Source organism: Lepidochelys kempii, chromosome 9, assembly GCF_965140265.1.
Source record: "Lepidochelys kempii isolate rLepKem1 chromosome 9, rLepKem1.hap2, whole genome shotgun sequence".
NCBI lineage: Eukaryota > Metazoa > Chordata > Testudines > Cheloniidae > Lepidochelys > Lepidochelys kempii.
This window is the reverse complement of record NC_133264.1, coordinates 99,801,278-99,817,079: the sequence shown is the minus strand read 5'-3', so window position 1 is coordinate 99,817,079 and position 15,802 is coordinate 99,801,278. Positions and strand designations below refer to the sequence as shown.

The following is a 15,802-nucleotide window of genomic DNA, read 5'->3' as shown; positions in this document are numbered from 1 at the left end:
GCATAGAGAGAAACCTGACTGTGCTGGGAGTTCTTTAGCCCAAACATTTGGTAGGGGTGGTGAGAGTCTGGGGACTCCCAAGACTAACAGCATTTTCATGGCTAATGAAAAGTAACACCCTCCCTCTTCCCTAGCTCTTTGTTTTGCCTTCCTTTTCATCCCCTCACAACCTACTTTTCCTCCTTTAGCTCATGTACCTGGCCCTTCCCTGGACTCACCTATACCTCAACTGCTGCGATTGCAACCAGATAAATTGAAGCAAGGGTGGACCAGAAATGCATTAGTGTTTGGAGGTACATGCTCCCTTTTCTCCTCCCCTTCTTGAGGTAGTGTCTCCTGTCTGGGACTGACAAGAGGTGTCGCTCATAGCTGGATGAGTTTTCTCCTTCCTTCCTTTCTTTTACCTCTCCTAATTTTCTTCTCATTTTTTCCTCTCTGCTTGTTTCTCTTCTTCCATACTTTATCTCGCCTTTAACACCTGTTGTCTCTCATTACCCGCTTTCTTTCTCAAGTTGTTCCTCTCTGGCTTCTTGATTTCTTTTTTGCAGGTGTGGATCAGCATTCCCACTCTGTGGGCCGAAGATGATCTGCTCACAAAAAGTACCAGAGCACCATTATATCACTGCTCTCCTCCCAGAGGTATGCTTGGGATGGTATGTTGGACAAATCCCACTTGGAAATTCACTTGGGTACTACTGTGACATACTCCTGGAGTGGATGCTTTTTTAGTATAGGAATTCTCTTTAGCGCCAGCTTCCTGTTGTTGCTCCTATATAGAGAAATGTTTTTAATTCTATAAATACAGTATGTTTTATTTTAAAAAATGACTGACTGGGCTGGAGGAATGATAGAACATGAATAGAGCCTCTCACTGACTTCCTTCAGCCCTTCTATGGTTGTGTTCACACTATTTTTGTATTCCAAGGGAGAGCTTTGGTGAAATTTCAGTTTCCTTCTAGAAGAGAAATTAGACGAGGGAAGGGGCTCTTAAAAGCATAAGTAACTGTGCTAGCAGAGATGTGAATCCATGAAAACTTTCATTGGAGAAAGCTCTCTAACAAACTAACCTTCCAGTGGTGCAGACGATACAGGATTGGGCCTAAATTAACTAAGACTTCCAATGCCCCTGCGAGGTAGGTAAATATCCTCTTCATTTTACAGATGAGGATATGGTGCCAAGAGAAGTTAAGTGATTTCCAAAGGCCATATGGCTAGTCAGGGGTAGAGCCAAGAATAGAAATATGGAGTCTTGCCTTCCAGTACAGTGCAAAATAGCTTGTGTATAACCACTGCAGAGGGAAACCATAGTACCCCCCCTCCCCCTCCACAAAAAAGACGACTTTTCTGGCACAATTAAAAAGGGCCTTGGGAATTGTGTAAACATTTTTATTCTATTGTACTTCACTCAGATGTTTGGATCGGATATATCTTTAGTGCAGGGTAGCACAGACTGTCTGGTACACAATATGCACAGTACAAGTGCGTGCAGCTATATTAATGAAACATTTTGGAGAACTCCAGTTAGTGTGGAGTAATCCGAGTGGTGTACTCGCTTCTGTAGGTTAAAGTTGGGTCCTGGGCATTCTGTGCAATTTGTTTAGTTTAACAGGAATAATTATTTGAAGAAAGAAGTTAGTTCACATCTATAACCAGCCTTTTGAAACCAGCCAGCACTGATTAAACTTTTGTCAATCTGTTCTACTCAGAGTGGGTGTGAGTAGTTCATTGTTCAAATCACACACAGTTAGAGCACTCTCTCCATACCAAAGCAGTGAAGAAAATGAGACCTAGATATTAATACTGTGCTTTCAGCAGCAAGATTATCTAGTTTCTGACCTTTTCAGAATGAATTTAATCTATAGAAGATTGACTTGTGTAAACCAGATTCTGTATTAAAATACATAACTCACTGCAGTGAAGGTGAACAGTATACCTTGAACTTCTGATCAAGTAGTTCAGTTTGTTCCTAACTCTTAGTCACTGTACTGACTCACCACTGTTTTTCCCTATCCACCCTCCTTATATCTAATATAGAACACCTGAATAAAGTCAAGTCACAGCTTTTTGTTCCTACTAAATAAGATTATAGTGTGTGTCAAAGAAAAACTCTCAGGAAAAAGAGAGAGAATTAAAGCCAAGTTCATCAAGCCCAAGGACATAGCAACAGCTTTTCTCTTACAGAAATTCATCTGCTCCCTCCTAACGGGTTTCCTTGGTCTTTTTATATTGTGTCCTGTATGTGAGGTGCCTGTTTGTGAGCTCATATGGAGAAGCAACAGCAACAAGGATTTACCAGGCTTTTCATATGGTGGCACGAGCAATAGGCCACCTGAGCCTTCTTAATTAGTAAAAGCATTAGTACTAGTTAATTACAGGGTGGTAAATAATTATCTAACAATTTTCTTGGTTCTTTCGGTAAGATTCCTCCACTTCACAGCCTGGCTTCATAGTTCAGTCATTACACAACCGGCTGTTTTGTCCTAATTCCCTCTCAGGTTTTTTGTTCAGTCTCCAGCCACCATGTCCAGGAGTCTTCTAACTGAATGTGATGTCGCTGACTGACTGCCACATTCTACTAGAACCTTCTACTTCTACATTTTAACCTAGAACCTGACATCCCTGTCACTGCAACAATGATTCACAAAACTGTCATGTATGTGACCAGAATAGAATTACTGTGGAAAATATACTAATCATTCGTACCCAACTTACCCTTCTCCTCCTTGCATTCCATTCGAGAAATTGGTTACAAAAGATGTCATATTATACTCAGGAATAGATATGGGAAGAAGTTGGAAATCCTTGTTTATGAGATTTTGGGTTGACGTCTGCAGAATCTGAAATCCACATTGTCTGGAACTTTTAACACAGACTGAATATCTGTTTTTAGACTCAGGGTAGCACATACCAGCTAGCAGTATTTAGTGAGTTTCTGCCCTAGTAACTTATTTTTGTGAACCTTAACGGATTTTCAGCTTGACCTGTGAAGAGTGCACCCCTGTATGACTCATCGACTGCAATGACTTACTGGCAACAGGAGATGTGAAGGCTGCAGCTTTCAGGGCATTGTAAGTGGCAAAATCTCCAGATGGTGCATCATTATGAACATACTTTGCTACTTGAGTTTTCCCTTAATAGCAAACCAGTCAGCTCCTATAATGGAGTCTGTCTCTTTGTTTCAGATTTCTATGCAGACGTACACTTTGTATAAAGACTCGTCCTACTTTATTTCTTTCCGTATTCAACTCTCCTTGTCAATATTCCTCAGCTCCTAGTGAAAGGCTGCACAGCTGCAATGTTCTTGGTGCTGAGCACGACACAGCTAATGCAGTGCTACTCTCATGTGAAAGATAAATGGGGTGGAGATGGCCGAGGGAGGGCAGCAAGTTCAAAATGACATGAGAGCTTCACTTTTCCCCCATTTTGTGCCAGATGAAAAGGAACACCCTTCTCCTTTGCATCTGATGAAGTGAGCTGTAGCTCACAAAAGTTTATGCTCAAATAAATTGGTTAGTCTCTAAGGTGCCACAAGTCCTCCTTTTCTTTTTACCTTTCCCCTTGTTTTTTATCATCTGCACAGTTGCAGGTACAATGTCATGTAGCAAAGAGCATGCAACTGTTTTAGTGCTACAAAGAGCTCCTCTCTTCCTGCATCAAACATTGTAGTGATATTTACTTTACTAGGTTTTCTCCAAGATTTTTAGTTACGTGTGGAGGGAGATGGGCACTAAACAGATGTGAATTTTTTTAAGTAAAAGGGCTATTTTGGTATTATTATAGAATCAAAGGGGTGCATGGGATGTAGGGGTGGCTTTCAGAAGGGAATGTGTGAGAGAAAAGAGTAAAACCAAAGCATGCTGGGACTACTAACATCTAGGGCTCCAAGGAACAACACGGAGGACAACTAGTGCAGAAAAATCAGCAGTGAACATCAGACTTAGAAGAGGAACAGAAGGGAGGCTGTGCATGTGCAGTAATGAATTAGCAGATTGAAAAAAATTCAGCCTCTACCACAAATATTGGGATTTTTCCAAAGTCATGATGAGTTATGACTGGAGCACTGAAATATAAAAATAGAGACAATGTTAAGTATTAATGAGCAGAATGAATCTGCACTATTTAGAAATCTGATAAATGGACATCTTTAAATTTTATTGAAATGCTGTATACTGCAGTTAAGGTTGGGTCAGGTCCTTTATTAACAAAATCTCCCAGTTTTTTTAAGGTTTAATTATTCAGCCAAAACAATTCCTGAATCTTGGCATACAGTACAAGTTCCCAGAAATTACCCTTTTAAAGTAATCTACCCATGAGATTGGACTCATTACAGCTCCCAGGTAACTAACATGCATTTTATAACTTTCACTAAGAGGGCTTTTAAAAATACGTATTTTTAAACTGGAGGGTAGGGAATTAAATATTTTAACATTAACATTTTAACAAACCAATAAGTCAGAAAGTTCCAATTTAAGCCACAAGTCCTATCCTTAACTAACATCAGTGTGGGGTTTTGTTTGATTTTAAACCACAGTTAGTTATGGATGGAACTTCTGCCTTAATGTTGAATTTCTTGGCTTTAGGTAGTTTTAGCCCAACCTTAACTTAAACAAAGATGTTTTGTATTCAGTGCCATATTGGATGTAGCAGGCAGTGCTTCATGTTGAAAAAGGGGGAGCTACTTTAAAAACTGCCTTCAAATGAATCCTGCATAAGGAAACATCCTCTAAATAACTATTTTGGGGTAGGTACGATGTGTGTAACTGTCCAAACTAGTTCCTACACCCTTGGATTGGATGAAGTAAACTATTTCCTGGCCTTGGGAATGAACCAACCCTGTGAACTCATGGAACCCCTATCAATTTTCAGGGACCTCCCTTGCAAGCAGGGCTTTTAGTGCATGTAGTTTTCCCAGGTGAATGGAGGAGCTCTATTGCCTTCGGAAAGGATTTTCCATATGAGTGGGATGGCCCTGCCCTAATGTAGGCAGGATGGCCTACATGGGTGAAAAGGCTGTCATCTTGATGCAGGTATTTCCGTATGGGTATAATCCTGACCCCAATTAAGTCCATGGCTATACTCCTATTGATTTCAGTGGAGCCAGCATTTGACCCTCTGTCTCTATAGTTGCAGAGGGGCTTTCTATAAGGATGATGGGCCCCATTTTAATATTTGGGGAGGAGAGAGAGTGCTATCCAGGGGCAAGGGCCCAGTGTGCTAGATACAGTTACTTTTGCAAAGAAGCAACTAGATACTCCAAATGCTTTTATCCCATAAATATAAAAACAGAACATTTGATCCACAGCTAAAAAGGAAAACTACTGCCTAATTCAAAACAATCTCAATTCCTCTATATCACAGGAGGCACTGAGCACATTTGGATTATGGAGACATCAGACAATGGAGTCAATTTTCATTGCAGGAGACAGGACTGTTTTGGATAAAAAGGCATTTTAGACCTATTGTGGAGGCACTACAGTAGGTTTCACCTACAACTATACATGACCACAGGGTGCTAAGTACAGAGAAATGTCACCTGAAGTACTATTTGTCCTACCCTTCCGGCACAAAGAAGAATGGCCCATCATAGGAGGGAGGTAAAGTGTAAGGTCAGAAGGTTCTGGAGCAGCTGAGACAAAGAACTGGAGCTGGACAGTTGAAAAATCAGCCTCAAGAGGGGGAAATTATTGATAAGGAAGAAGAAACTCAGGAGTTGGTTCACATCTTAGGGTATAACTATAAAAAGAAAAAGGTTGCTATGTCTGGGTGTTTGCCAGAGGGGACACAGTGAGATTCAGTCAAGTTCTAAAAGAAGAATGAAAGTTGGGGTTTAACAGTTATGTTGGAGGCAGCCGGTCAAGCAGAGAAACTGAGTCACAACAAGGTGAGCACTGGGTTCAGCACACCACCAGCGGGTGGCGGGGGGAAGCCAACGAGAAGAGAGGACTTTGCCAACTCCGCATCCTCCTGAAGGGAGGCTATGGAAGAACTGTGGACTGCTGGATGAACAAATCAAAACGTAAGACTTGCATTCCGAAATGTTAGCGGGATGTCAAGTTAAATATCGACCGAGTTGGGTTAAATACAGTGAAGCCTGTACAAAAGGCCACAATTACTTGGCAATTTCCCCTCTTGACAGGCGGCCTCAAAGGATCTGGGGCAAAAAAGGGGGGCAGGGGGGGAGGGATAGCTCAGTGGTTTGAGCACTGGCCTGCTAAACCCCGAGCTGCGAGTTCAATCCTTGAGGGGGCCATTTAGGGATCTGGGGCAAAAAAACTGGGGCTTGGTCCTGCTTTGAGCAGATGGGACGGGACTAAGTGACCTCCTGAGTCTCCCTTCCAACCCTGGGATTCCATGATCTCCAAATCCACCGCACCGCCTCCACCCTCCTGAGGAGAGCGAAGGCCACGGAGCCGCGGACCAGGGCAGGTCTCACCATCCCCCGGGACCAACGGGTGGGCAGGGGCCAGGCGAAGGGGCTGGCCGGCTTGCTCTGGTCCCGGGGGGTCCCAGCCCGGGGACCCCCACGGCTCTGGCTCCTGCAGGGGCGAGGCCCAGGCCCGTGCCGGGCGGGGTGGGGGCGTGGCGGTCTCCTCTCGCCAGGGCTCCTTCCCCTCGCACCAGCCGCCCTGGCCCCGGCTCCCCGCCCCGTGGGCGGCCCCGAAGGCGGGGGGCGGGTGACGCGGGGCCGTGTCCCGGCGGCTCCACCCCGCGCGGCCGGAGCCGAGGAGACGGAAGGACGGAGCCGCGGCCGCCCCACCGCTTCCCGGAGCCCAACATGGCGCTGGCCGCCGCGGCGCCCTGAGCCCAGCCCCGGCCTCGCCTCGCCGCCCCGCGCCCGCCCGCCCGCCGCCGCCGCCGGACCTTCCCGCCCCACCCCGCCGGGGCCATGGGCAGAGCGGGCGGCAGCCGCCGGCCAGGCCGCGCCTAGAGCCCCGCCGCCGGGCATGGGAGAGCGGCGCTAGGCGCCCCGCAGCGACCCGTCAGGTGAGCCCCGGGCCGGGGCCGGGGCGGGGAGCGGAGCGGAGCGGAGCCCGGCCCGGCCTAACCAGCCTCCCTCCGGCTTTGTCCTTGCAGGCCCCGCCGCAGGCAGCCCCTCCCGGCCGGAGCCGCAGCCGGAGCCAGAGCCAGCCGCGGGCGGCGCCCGGCCGCCATGGCCCACTCGCCGGTGGCCGTGCAGGTGCCCGGCATGCAGGTGAGCGGGGCGGGCCCGGCGCGGGCGGGAAATGGAGGCCGGGGAGCGGGGCCTTGCCCGGAAGCGGCGCGGCCGGGGCCGGGGCCGGTGTCGGCGGGCGGCTCGGGCCGGGCGTCGGCTGCGGCCTGCGCGTGTCTGGCCCGCCCGGCCCGGCGTGACCAGGCCGCGGGGGGGGGAGGGCGGGCGACGGGGCCCGGCCCGGCCCGGCCCGGCCCGGCGAGTCCTTGGGCAGGACCTTGGGCCGGGGCGGCGGGTCCCCTGACCGCGCTGGGGGGGCTCGGGGGAAGGCGGGGTCTCGGACCCCAACGCCTTGGTGGGGGCGAGTAGGGGGCGTTGCCTCGCCCCCCGCGGGGGCCAGGGCTGCCCCCTCAGCGCTGGGGGGGCCCCGGCTTTGTTCAGAGGCAGCCGCCCCCCCCCCCCCCGCCCCCAAGTGCTGTTAAACCGAGTACTCCGGGTTCGTGTGAAACGGCATCGCAGCCCAGCTGGCCAGGGCAGGCCAGCCAGGCCGTCCCCGGCTCCTGGCACTGGGCCTGGATCGCAGGTCCCCGGGGGACCTTCTGTTGAATGGGAAGAGATGGGGAAAGCGGAGCCCTGCCTTCCTCCAGGCTGGCAGCTAGGCTGCTCCTAGGAGGTGTCGGTCTGTTGGCAGTTCGCAGGCTGGGCCAGGCCGGGAACCTCCCTGGAAAAGGGGGGCTTCTGTGTGTTTGTTGCTGCAGCCTGAGCTGGGGCACTTGACAGTTCGCTCCCTTTGTTTTGGCAACGATAGCAGCGGTGTCCCCGCCTGTCCTTTCCCCTCTTTCGAACGTCCTAAAACAGATTTAGGGTGGGGTTTTCAAATGACCCTAAAGGAGTTAGGCACCAAATGCCCATTTCTATGGGATTTGCGCATCCAACTCCTTAAGCCTGGTCTATGCTAGGAAATTAGCTTGTTATAACTGCATCTCTTGGGGGCTCTGTCGACCTAGCTACTGTCTGTCCGGGAGGTGGACTACCCACCCTGACACGCGAACCCCTCCTGTAGGTGTAGATAGCATCTTCACTGCAGCCGTAGCACGGCACAGCTGCGTACCGGTTTATGTGTAGACATATCCTTATTTTCCTTTGAAAATCTGAGCCCTGTAACTTTCCCAAATGAATGTGATGATCCATAATATTGATGCTACAGTGTTTTTTCAAGACTGCAAGCCATTTCAGCCCCCCCCCCCAAGATGTCCTATTATTGGTATGTCTTAGTTTTTGTAAAATAAATATATAACATATTTGTCTCTTAATAGTTGTGTCTAATGTTTCTAGTAACATCTTTCTCTCTTTTTCCTCTATCTAGTTTAAATGTCACTTGTTTCTTTCATACTTTTTTTAATTGGGTGAGTGGTGTGTGAAAAGTAAGAGAATTCTTCTGAGATGGTGTATATTCATAAACTCTGGAAGGCTTTGTGCCAGAATCATGGACGGGACAGCTACGACAGAAAACACCGAACCATGCAAGATGGAAAATGCAATTACTATTTTCAAGTTTTCCCTTCATTTTGCAGTCATGCCTGTGAAATCAAGGAAGACATTAATACAATAGCTTTTAGGATGTGTGTTGGATAATTCTATGTAGAGTAAAAGAAGTTTTGAAGCTGCTAGTAACAATATCTTGAGTGTGATTAGATGCAGCTTGTAAGTATTTGTGGAATGTTTACCCAAACACTCTAATCGTACGCTTTCCAAAAATGAACTTTCAGCAAAGTAGGCCAGGCCAGTGATAACATTTGTAAGGATAAAGTTAATACCATTATTTCTGAAGATCTGCGCAATTTTTGTACTTTTCTAAAATCTGTTGAATTTCTCCTTTCAAAGAAATTGCTTCACCAACTTTTTGATGGTACAGACAGATGTGAAACCATACTTTTGCCATACCAATTTAACCTGCAAATACACTTAATCTCCATAATGACAGGTTTCAGAGTAGCAGCCGTGTTAGTCTATATTCGCAAAAAGAAAAGGAGTACTTGTGGCACCTTAGAGACTAACCAATTTATTGGAGCATAAGCTTTCGTGAGCTACAGCTCACTTCATCGGATGCTCAAATAAATTGGTTAGTCTCTAAGGTGCCACAAGTACTCCTTTTCTTAATCTCCATACTATGTCAATATTATTGATGATACATTTTTAAAAATTAGAAGCAAGGGAGAAGTCTTACTTTGAGCCTTTTCTTTTTGTTGTGTCCCATGGTGTGACTTCTCTTCAGAGAATTTTCCTATATTGCTTTGATAAGCATTTTGGACACGTTTTCTATCTAAAAATTCTATAATCTTGTTGCCCATTTCTTTATCTTATTTAATGTTTCTACTTTCTTGGGCTGTAGTATAGTTCAACAAGGACCCTGACATAATTTAAAGCACTGTTTTCCGATATTAAACTTTATATCGGAAGTTTACATTTCGTAAAAGTAGTACATTTCCTTCCACTACTTTGTTTTTAGTTTAACCCAAACTCCTTGATCTACACATGTAGACTTAAAGCACATTTTCCTTAAGTGCTCATAAGTACATCTGAGTAGAATTGATGTTTTCTCCGTGAGACTATTTTTTTATGAAGACAAGTATAAGAAACATTAAAAGCTTTTCTAGAATATAAAACATTAAAAGCTTTTCTAGAATATAAAAGATTTTGAGTTTAGTGTAAAATTATTCTGCATGGTATTCCCCTTTGCACGTTTTACTGTTCTGTGACTGTTAAAGAAACTATGAAAGAAGTCATTAAATCAGGGGTGGGCAAACTACGGCCCAGGGGCCACATCCGGCCCTCTCGATATTTTAATCAGGCCCTCGAGGTCCCACCGCAAAGTGGTGTCCGGGGCTTTCTCTGCTCCGGCGCTCCAGCCAGGGACGGAGTCAGGGTATTGCCCCAATCCACATGGCTCCCGGAAGCAGCAGCATGTCCCCTCTGGCTCCAGCGCATAGGGGCTGCCAGGGGGCTCTGTATGCTGCCCCTGCCCTAAGTGCCGCCCCCGCTGCTCTCATTGGCCAGGAACCGCAGCCAATGGGAGCTGCAGGGGTGGCACCTGCGGAGGGGGCAGTGCACAGAGCCGCCTGGCCGCAACTCCGCATAGGAGCCAGAGGGGGATATGCTGCTGTTTCTGGGAGCTGCTTGAGGTAAGCGCCCCTCAGAGCCTTCCCCCCGACCACCTCCAACATCCCTGCCCCAGACCTGAACCCCCTCCCATCCTCCAAACCCCTCAGTCCCAGCCCAGAGACCGTCCTGCACCCCCAACCCCTCATCCCCAGCCCCACCCCAGAGCCCGCATCGCCAGCCGGAGCCCTCCTGCACCCCAGCCCCAATTACATGAGTATTCATGGCCCACCATACAATTTCCATACCCAGATATGGCCCTCGGGCCGAAAAGTTTGCCCACCCCTGCATTAAATGATTAGGAGATAGGAATGGTTTTCTTTTTTTTTTTTAATTTGAATTAGTATTATTTATTGAAGGTCACCTGAGTAATTATTAAAGCATTACCTACTTCTGGTCGGTGTTAAAAATAAATGCATGAGGTTTGATTTAAGAAAGCGTAAACAGATCCGAGTATGGTGGAATAAGATCCAAAAGTTATGTTAAAATTAGCACTGTGGGAAAGTTTGTCTGTAATCTCAAACCATCATCTACCATGTAATGTTGGAGGGATTTTTTTGTTTTTGTTGTAGTATAGGAGTTGGAAACAGAATTTATGGAAGGGAATGTGCTGTAGCTATAACGTTTTCAGCTATATTATGATAATACTTTCCCCTTTCTGTCCATTATTTAATTATGCATAAAAGCAAAATAACATTCCATGAACAAAAACAATGTGATAATCTATTATATTGCTTGTAGACTAATTTCCAGACAGAAATTTTGTTAACATAGTTTTGAAGATGCACAGAGATTTCTTCTGCTCTTATTAGAAAAAGCCCTTAAAATGTTTATTTAATAGAAAAACAAAAATCCAAATGCTGGAAACTATGGAAAGTCCACACAAAGGTCGCTAAAGCAATCCTAACTTTGCCCTTACATTACCGCCCTGACAGCAATAGGAGACTCGGACAATCTTATTAATTACACAGGTTTATCTCATGAATAGCTATGAAAACACTTAGAGTGGGTGCATAGACTCCAAAATATTTTGTACAGCTTATACTCAGTTCATGAAATAACATGTGCACGGTAACTCCTCACTTAACGTTGTAGTTATGTTCCTGAAAAATGCGACTTTAAGCGAAACAGTGTTAAGTGAATCCACTTTCCCCATAAGAATTAATGTAAAATGGGGGGGTTAGGTTCCAGGGAATTTTTTTTCACCAGACAAAAGACGTATACACACACAGAGCGATGATGATTGTGAAGCTTGGTTGTGGTGGTGAAGTCAGAGGGTGGGATATTTCCCAAGGAATTCCTTACTGCTAAATGATGAACTAGCACTCGGCTGAGCCCTCAAGCGTTAACCGATTGTTGTTAATGTAGCCTCTCGCTCTACAAGGCAGCACGAATGGAGGGAGAGGAGACAGCGTGCCAGACAGAAACACACACCCTGTGTGTGAGAGAGAGATGCGCGTTGCTCCTTTAAGTACACTGATCCCACTCTAAGTACAGTGCCTTTTTACGTTAATCAGCAAGCTGAGACAGCAGCTGCTGCCTGGAAGCTCCGTCCGTCCTGAGCCCTGTTGTGTCCACCCTCCCCCCCGGCTCTATGGAAGATTGGGTAAGCTGGGTGCAGGAGTGGGAGGCACCCTGACATTAGCCCCCGGCCCCCACCCCCCCCAGCAAGCAGGAGGCTCTAGGGAGCAGCTCCAAGACAGAGGACAGGAGCAGCACATGGTAGTGGGGGGAGGGAGAGCTGAACTGCTGGCAACTGAGACTGTGCTGGGCGGCTGCCGCACAGGGAACTTAGGGGAGTGGGGAACTGATAGGGGGGCTGCCGGTCCACCCTGGTTCCAAGCCCCCTCCAGCCAGCTCCAATGGGCTGCTCTTCCTGCAAGCAGTGGACAAAGCAGGTGACTGCCAAACGACTTATAAGGGAGCATTGCACAACTTTAAAAGAGCGTGTTCCCTAATTGATCAGCAACGTAACAATGAAACAATGTTAACTGGGATGACTTTAAGTGAGGAGTTACTGTAATCAGGAATTGCTAAGTACAAATAGCCTGCTAAATACATTTTCTTCTGTAGGTTCCATATGCACAGAACCTAACAAAGCTCTGTGTGTCTATGTATTCACACTTCTAAGCCAAACTCATAAAATTACAGCACATAGATTAGAAGAGTAAAGGCTAGCATGGTGCTAAAGCATCATGTTTAGTGTTGGAAACGTGTATATAGCACTAATGCTCGGAGGTTCAGATTTTTAACATTCTACCTGCAGATTATATAAATAGTATGTTCTACAAATTTAAGATTAGAACAGAAAGTGAGAGATGAATGGAGCTAAAGGAGCACGGTTAAGGTTGCCATTGATCTGAACCATGGTTTTCCATGGCCTCCAATGTGTGTTTGGAATTTGTTTTGTAAAGTAACACTAATTTTAATAATAATAAAAAAAAAACAGAGCATGAAAATTTAAAGTGGAAGGAAGAGTTTAAAATAGCTTCCTACTGCTAGAATAATTTAGTGTCTCTCTCTGAAATCCTATTCCACAGAGGCCCCCTGAAGAAAAGTGCTTCTAGGTATAAACTGTGAGAGCTGTCTTGCACTAACAGTTTGGGGGGTGAAGTATAGGTATTCCTGAAGTTGGAAGAGGGATGTGTTGGGCTGCTTAGTAGCAGGGCTCATCTCCCACTGCATTTCTTTGACTTAGCTGGCCAGGCGTGTATTTGGAAGGGCCACATCAAATACAGATGAGCAAGGCTTTAATATCCCTTTCATTTCAGATGGGTGCAGCTTGAGATGAGTCTTTGCTACTCCAGCCCTTAATATTTTACTATGAAAATCATTTGAAGTTGGTCTTTCCAGCTTTGATTATTTTCTAAGTGTAAAGATGGATAACCAAATAGCTTGAGAGTGGACAGTTCAACACTTAAGAATTAACAGGAAAATTGCCTTTAAAGTTCCTGATGAATCATTTGTGCTTTCCAAAGGCAGTCCTTAAACCCTGTGTGGAAAATACAATTTTTGCTGGTCTTTGTGGTTCCTGCTTTCTCCACCAATGGAAAATCACTTGAGAAATAACATCTTCTAGTTGGAGGAGTGGTTGGTGAACTTTTCCTTTCCTGCTTCTAATTTGTATGTTATCAGAATTCATCTAATATTCAGCACTGGTGGAAATGTCTTGGAATATTCTGTCTATTGGGTACAAGGAGTAAGGGGGATTACGTGGAGGTGAAGATATTTTGTGAATTATTTATGTCTCCACCTCTCTCTCAGGTGGGAGAAGTTTACTGGAGAATATTTGGCTGATTGACACTTATCCCATGTGGGTTTCAGAGTAGCAGCTGTGTTAGTCTGTATCCGTAAAAAAGAAAAGGAGTACTTGTGGCACCTTAGAGAATAAGAAATTTATTAGAGCATAAGCTTTCATGAGCTATAGCTCACTTCATCGGCTCCGTACTGTGGAATATATAGTGGGGAAATTTTATATACACAGAGAACCTGAAACAATGGGGGGAGGGATAGCTCAGTGGTTTGAGCATTGGCCTGCTAAAGCCAGGATTGTGAGTTCAATCATTGAGGGGGCCATTTAGGGATCTGGGGCAAAAATTGGGGATTGGTCCTGCTTTGAGCAGGGAGTGGGACTAGATGACCTCCTGAGGTCCCTTCCAACCCTGATATTCTATGATTCTATGGGTGTTACCATACAGACTGTAACAAGAGTGATCAGGAAAGGTGAGCTATTACCAGCAGGAGAGCAGGGGTTGGGGGTGGGACCTTTTGTAGTGACAATCAAGGTGGGCCATTTCCAGCAGTTGACAAGAACAATAGGAGGGGAAATAAACAAGGGGAAATAGTTTTACTTTATGTAACAACACATCCACTCCCAGTTTTTATTTAAGCCTAAGTTAATTGTATCCAGTTTGCAAATTAATTCCAATTCAGCAGTCTCTCTTTGGAGTCTGTTTCTGAAGTTTTTTTGTTGAAGAATTGCCACTTTTAGGTCTGTAATCGAGTGACCAAAGAGATTGAAGTGTTCTCCAACTCGTTTTTGAATGTTGTAATTCTTGACGTCTGATTTGTGTCCATTCTTTTACGTAGAGACTGTCCAGTTTGGCCAATGTACATGGCTCAGGGGCATTGCTGGCACATGATGACGTCTATCACATTGGTAGACGTGCAGGTGAACGAGCCTCTGATAGTGTGGCTGATGTGATTAGGCCCTATGATGGTGTCCCCTGAATAGATATGTGGACACAGTTGGCAACGGGCTTTGTTGCAAGGATAGGTTCCCGGGTTAGTGGTTCTGTTGTGTGATATGTGGTTGCTCATGAGTATTTGCTTCAGGTTGGGGGGCTGTCTGTAAGCAAGGACTGGCCTGTCTCCCAAGATCTGTGAGAGTGATGGGTCGTCCTTCAGGATAGGTTGTAGATCCTTGATGGTGCATTGGAGAGGTTTTAGTTGGGGGCTGAAGCTGATGGCTAGTGGCATTCTGTTATTTTCTTTATTGGGCCTGTCCTGTAGTCGGTAACTTCTGGGTACTCTTCTGGCTCTGTCAATCTGTTTCTTCACTTCAGCAGGTGGGTATTGTAGTTGTAGGAATCACATCAGCCACACTTTCAGAGGCTCGTTCACCCTGCGCATCTACCAATGTGATATAGAATCATAGAATATCAGGGTTGGAAGGGACCTCAGGAGGTCATCTAGTCCAACCCCCTGCTCAAAGCAGGACCAATCCCCAATTTTTGCCCCAGATCCCTAAATGGCCCCCTCAAGAATTGAGCTCTCAACCTTGGGTTTAGTAGGCCAATGCTCAAACCACTGAGCTATCCCTCCCCCCATGCTGGTGTTGGTGCTGGAAAGGGGCAAAACCAATATTGGGAAAGTAGTCTCCTTCATTCTTTCTACCACCTGGTTCCAGTCTTTCTTTCCTTGCATACCCCTGTTGTCTGGTGTTGCCACCCGCCACATGCCTGGTTTCCTTATGCCGTAAATATTCTTCTTTCTAGTGGCTCCTTTGGCATCTTGTGTAGTAGCAACCTCTGATGAAGGCAGCAAGGCAGGCTTCCCCTTGTTTCCATCCATCTTCTTTTACTGGCATACATGTTTTCTTGCAATGAAGAGCCTAACTTCCTGCAGAAGCAGAGAGGAGCAGCCAGCTCCATGTGACCTGTCAGATACTACAATGTGGTCCACAATTTGAGGACTACTGGATTAATCAAAAGCTTGGCTGAAAAGATGAGCTTTGCTCTCTACTTTGAAAGTTTAACAAACTGGCTCAGCTGGACTACCAGGTCAAAGTATCCTGTGGCTGGGCACTGGGGATCCTTAACTGGGAACATTCTTCTTCCAAACCTTGAGTGCCTGGCAAGGGACTACTCAGAAGAGGTTCAGTTGGTCTCGGAATGGGTACAGGAGGAGGAGGAGATGGATAGTGCCTATGTTTTGCAAACTATAACAGCGTGTTAATTTTAACCTATAACACCTTGAACCCAGAAGGAGATG

The 15,802-nt window shown here is 46.1% G+C and overlaps 1 protein-coding gene across 3 annotated transcripts in view; it reads left to right on the top strand.

Moving 5' to 3' along the window:
* The first annotated feature begins 6,685 nt into the window (after positions 1-6,685).
* The window catches only part of STK26 (serine/threonine kinase 26), a 54,407-nt gene continuing 45,290 nt past the window's right edge, over positions 6,686-15,802 (top strand). For 2 of the 3 annotated variants that reach the window (XM_073358520.1, XM_073358518.1), the window contains exons 1-2: positions 6,688-6,984; positions 7,075-7,192. In XM_073358520.1, coding sequence (XP_073214621.1) covers positions 7,151-7,192 — 42 coding nt within the window. In that variant the 5' untranslated portion in view covers positions 6,688-6,984; positions 7,075-7,150. Of the gene's footprint in view, positions 6,985-7,074; positions 7,193-15,802 lie in introns of all 3 variants that reach the window. The other variant, XM_073358519.1, reaches the window with a different exon arrangement.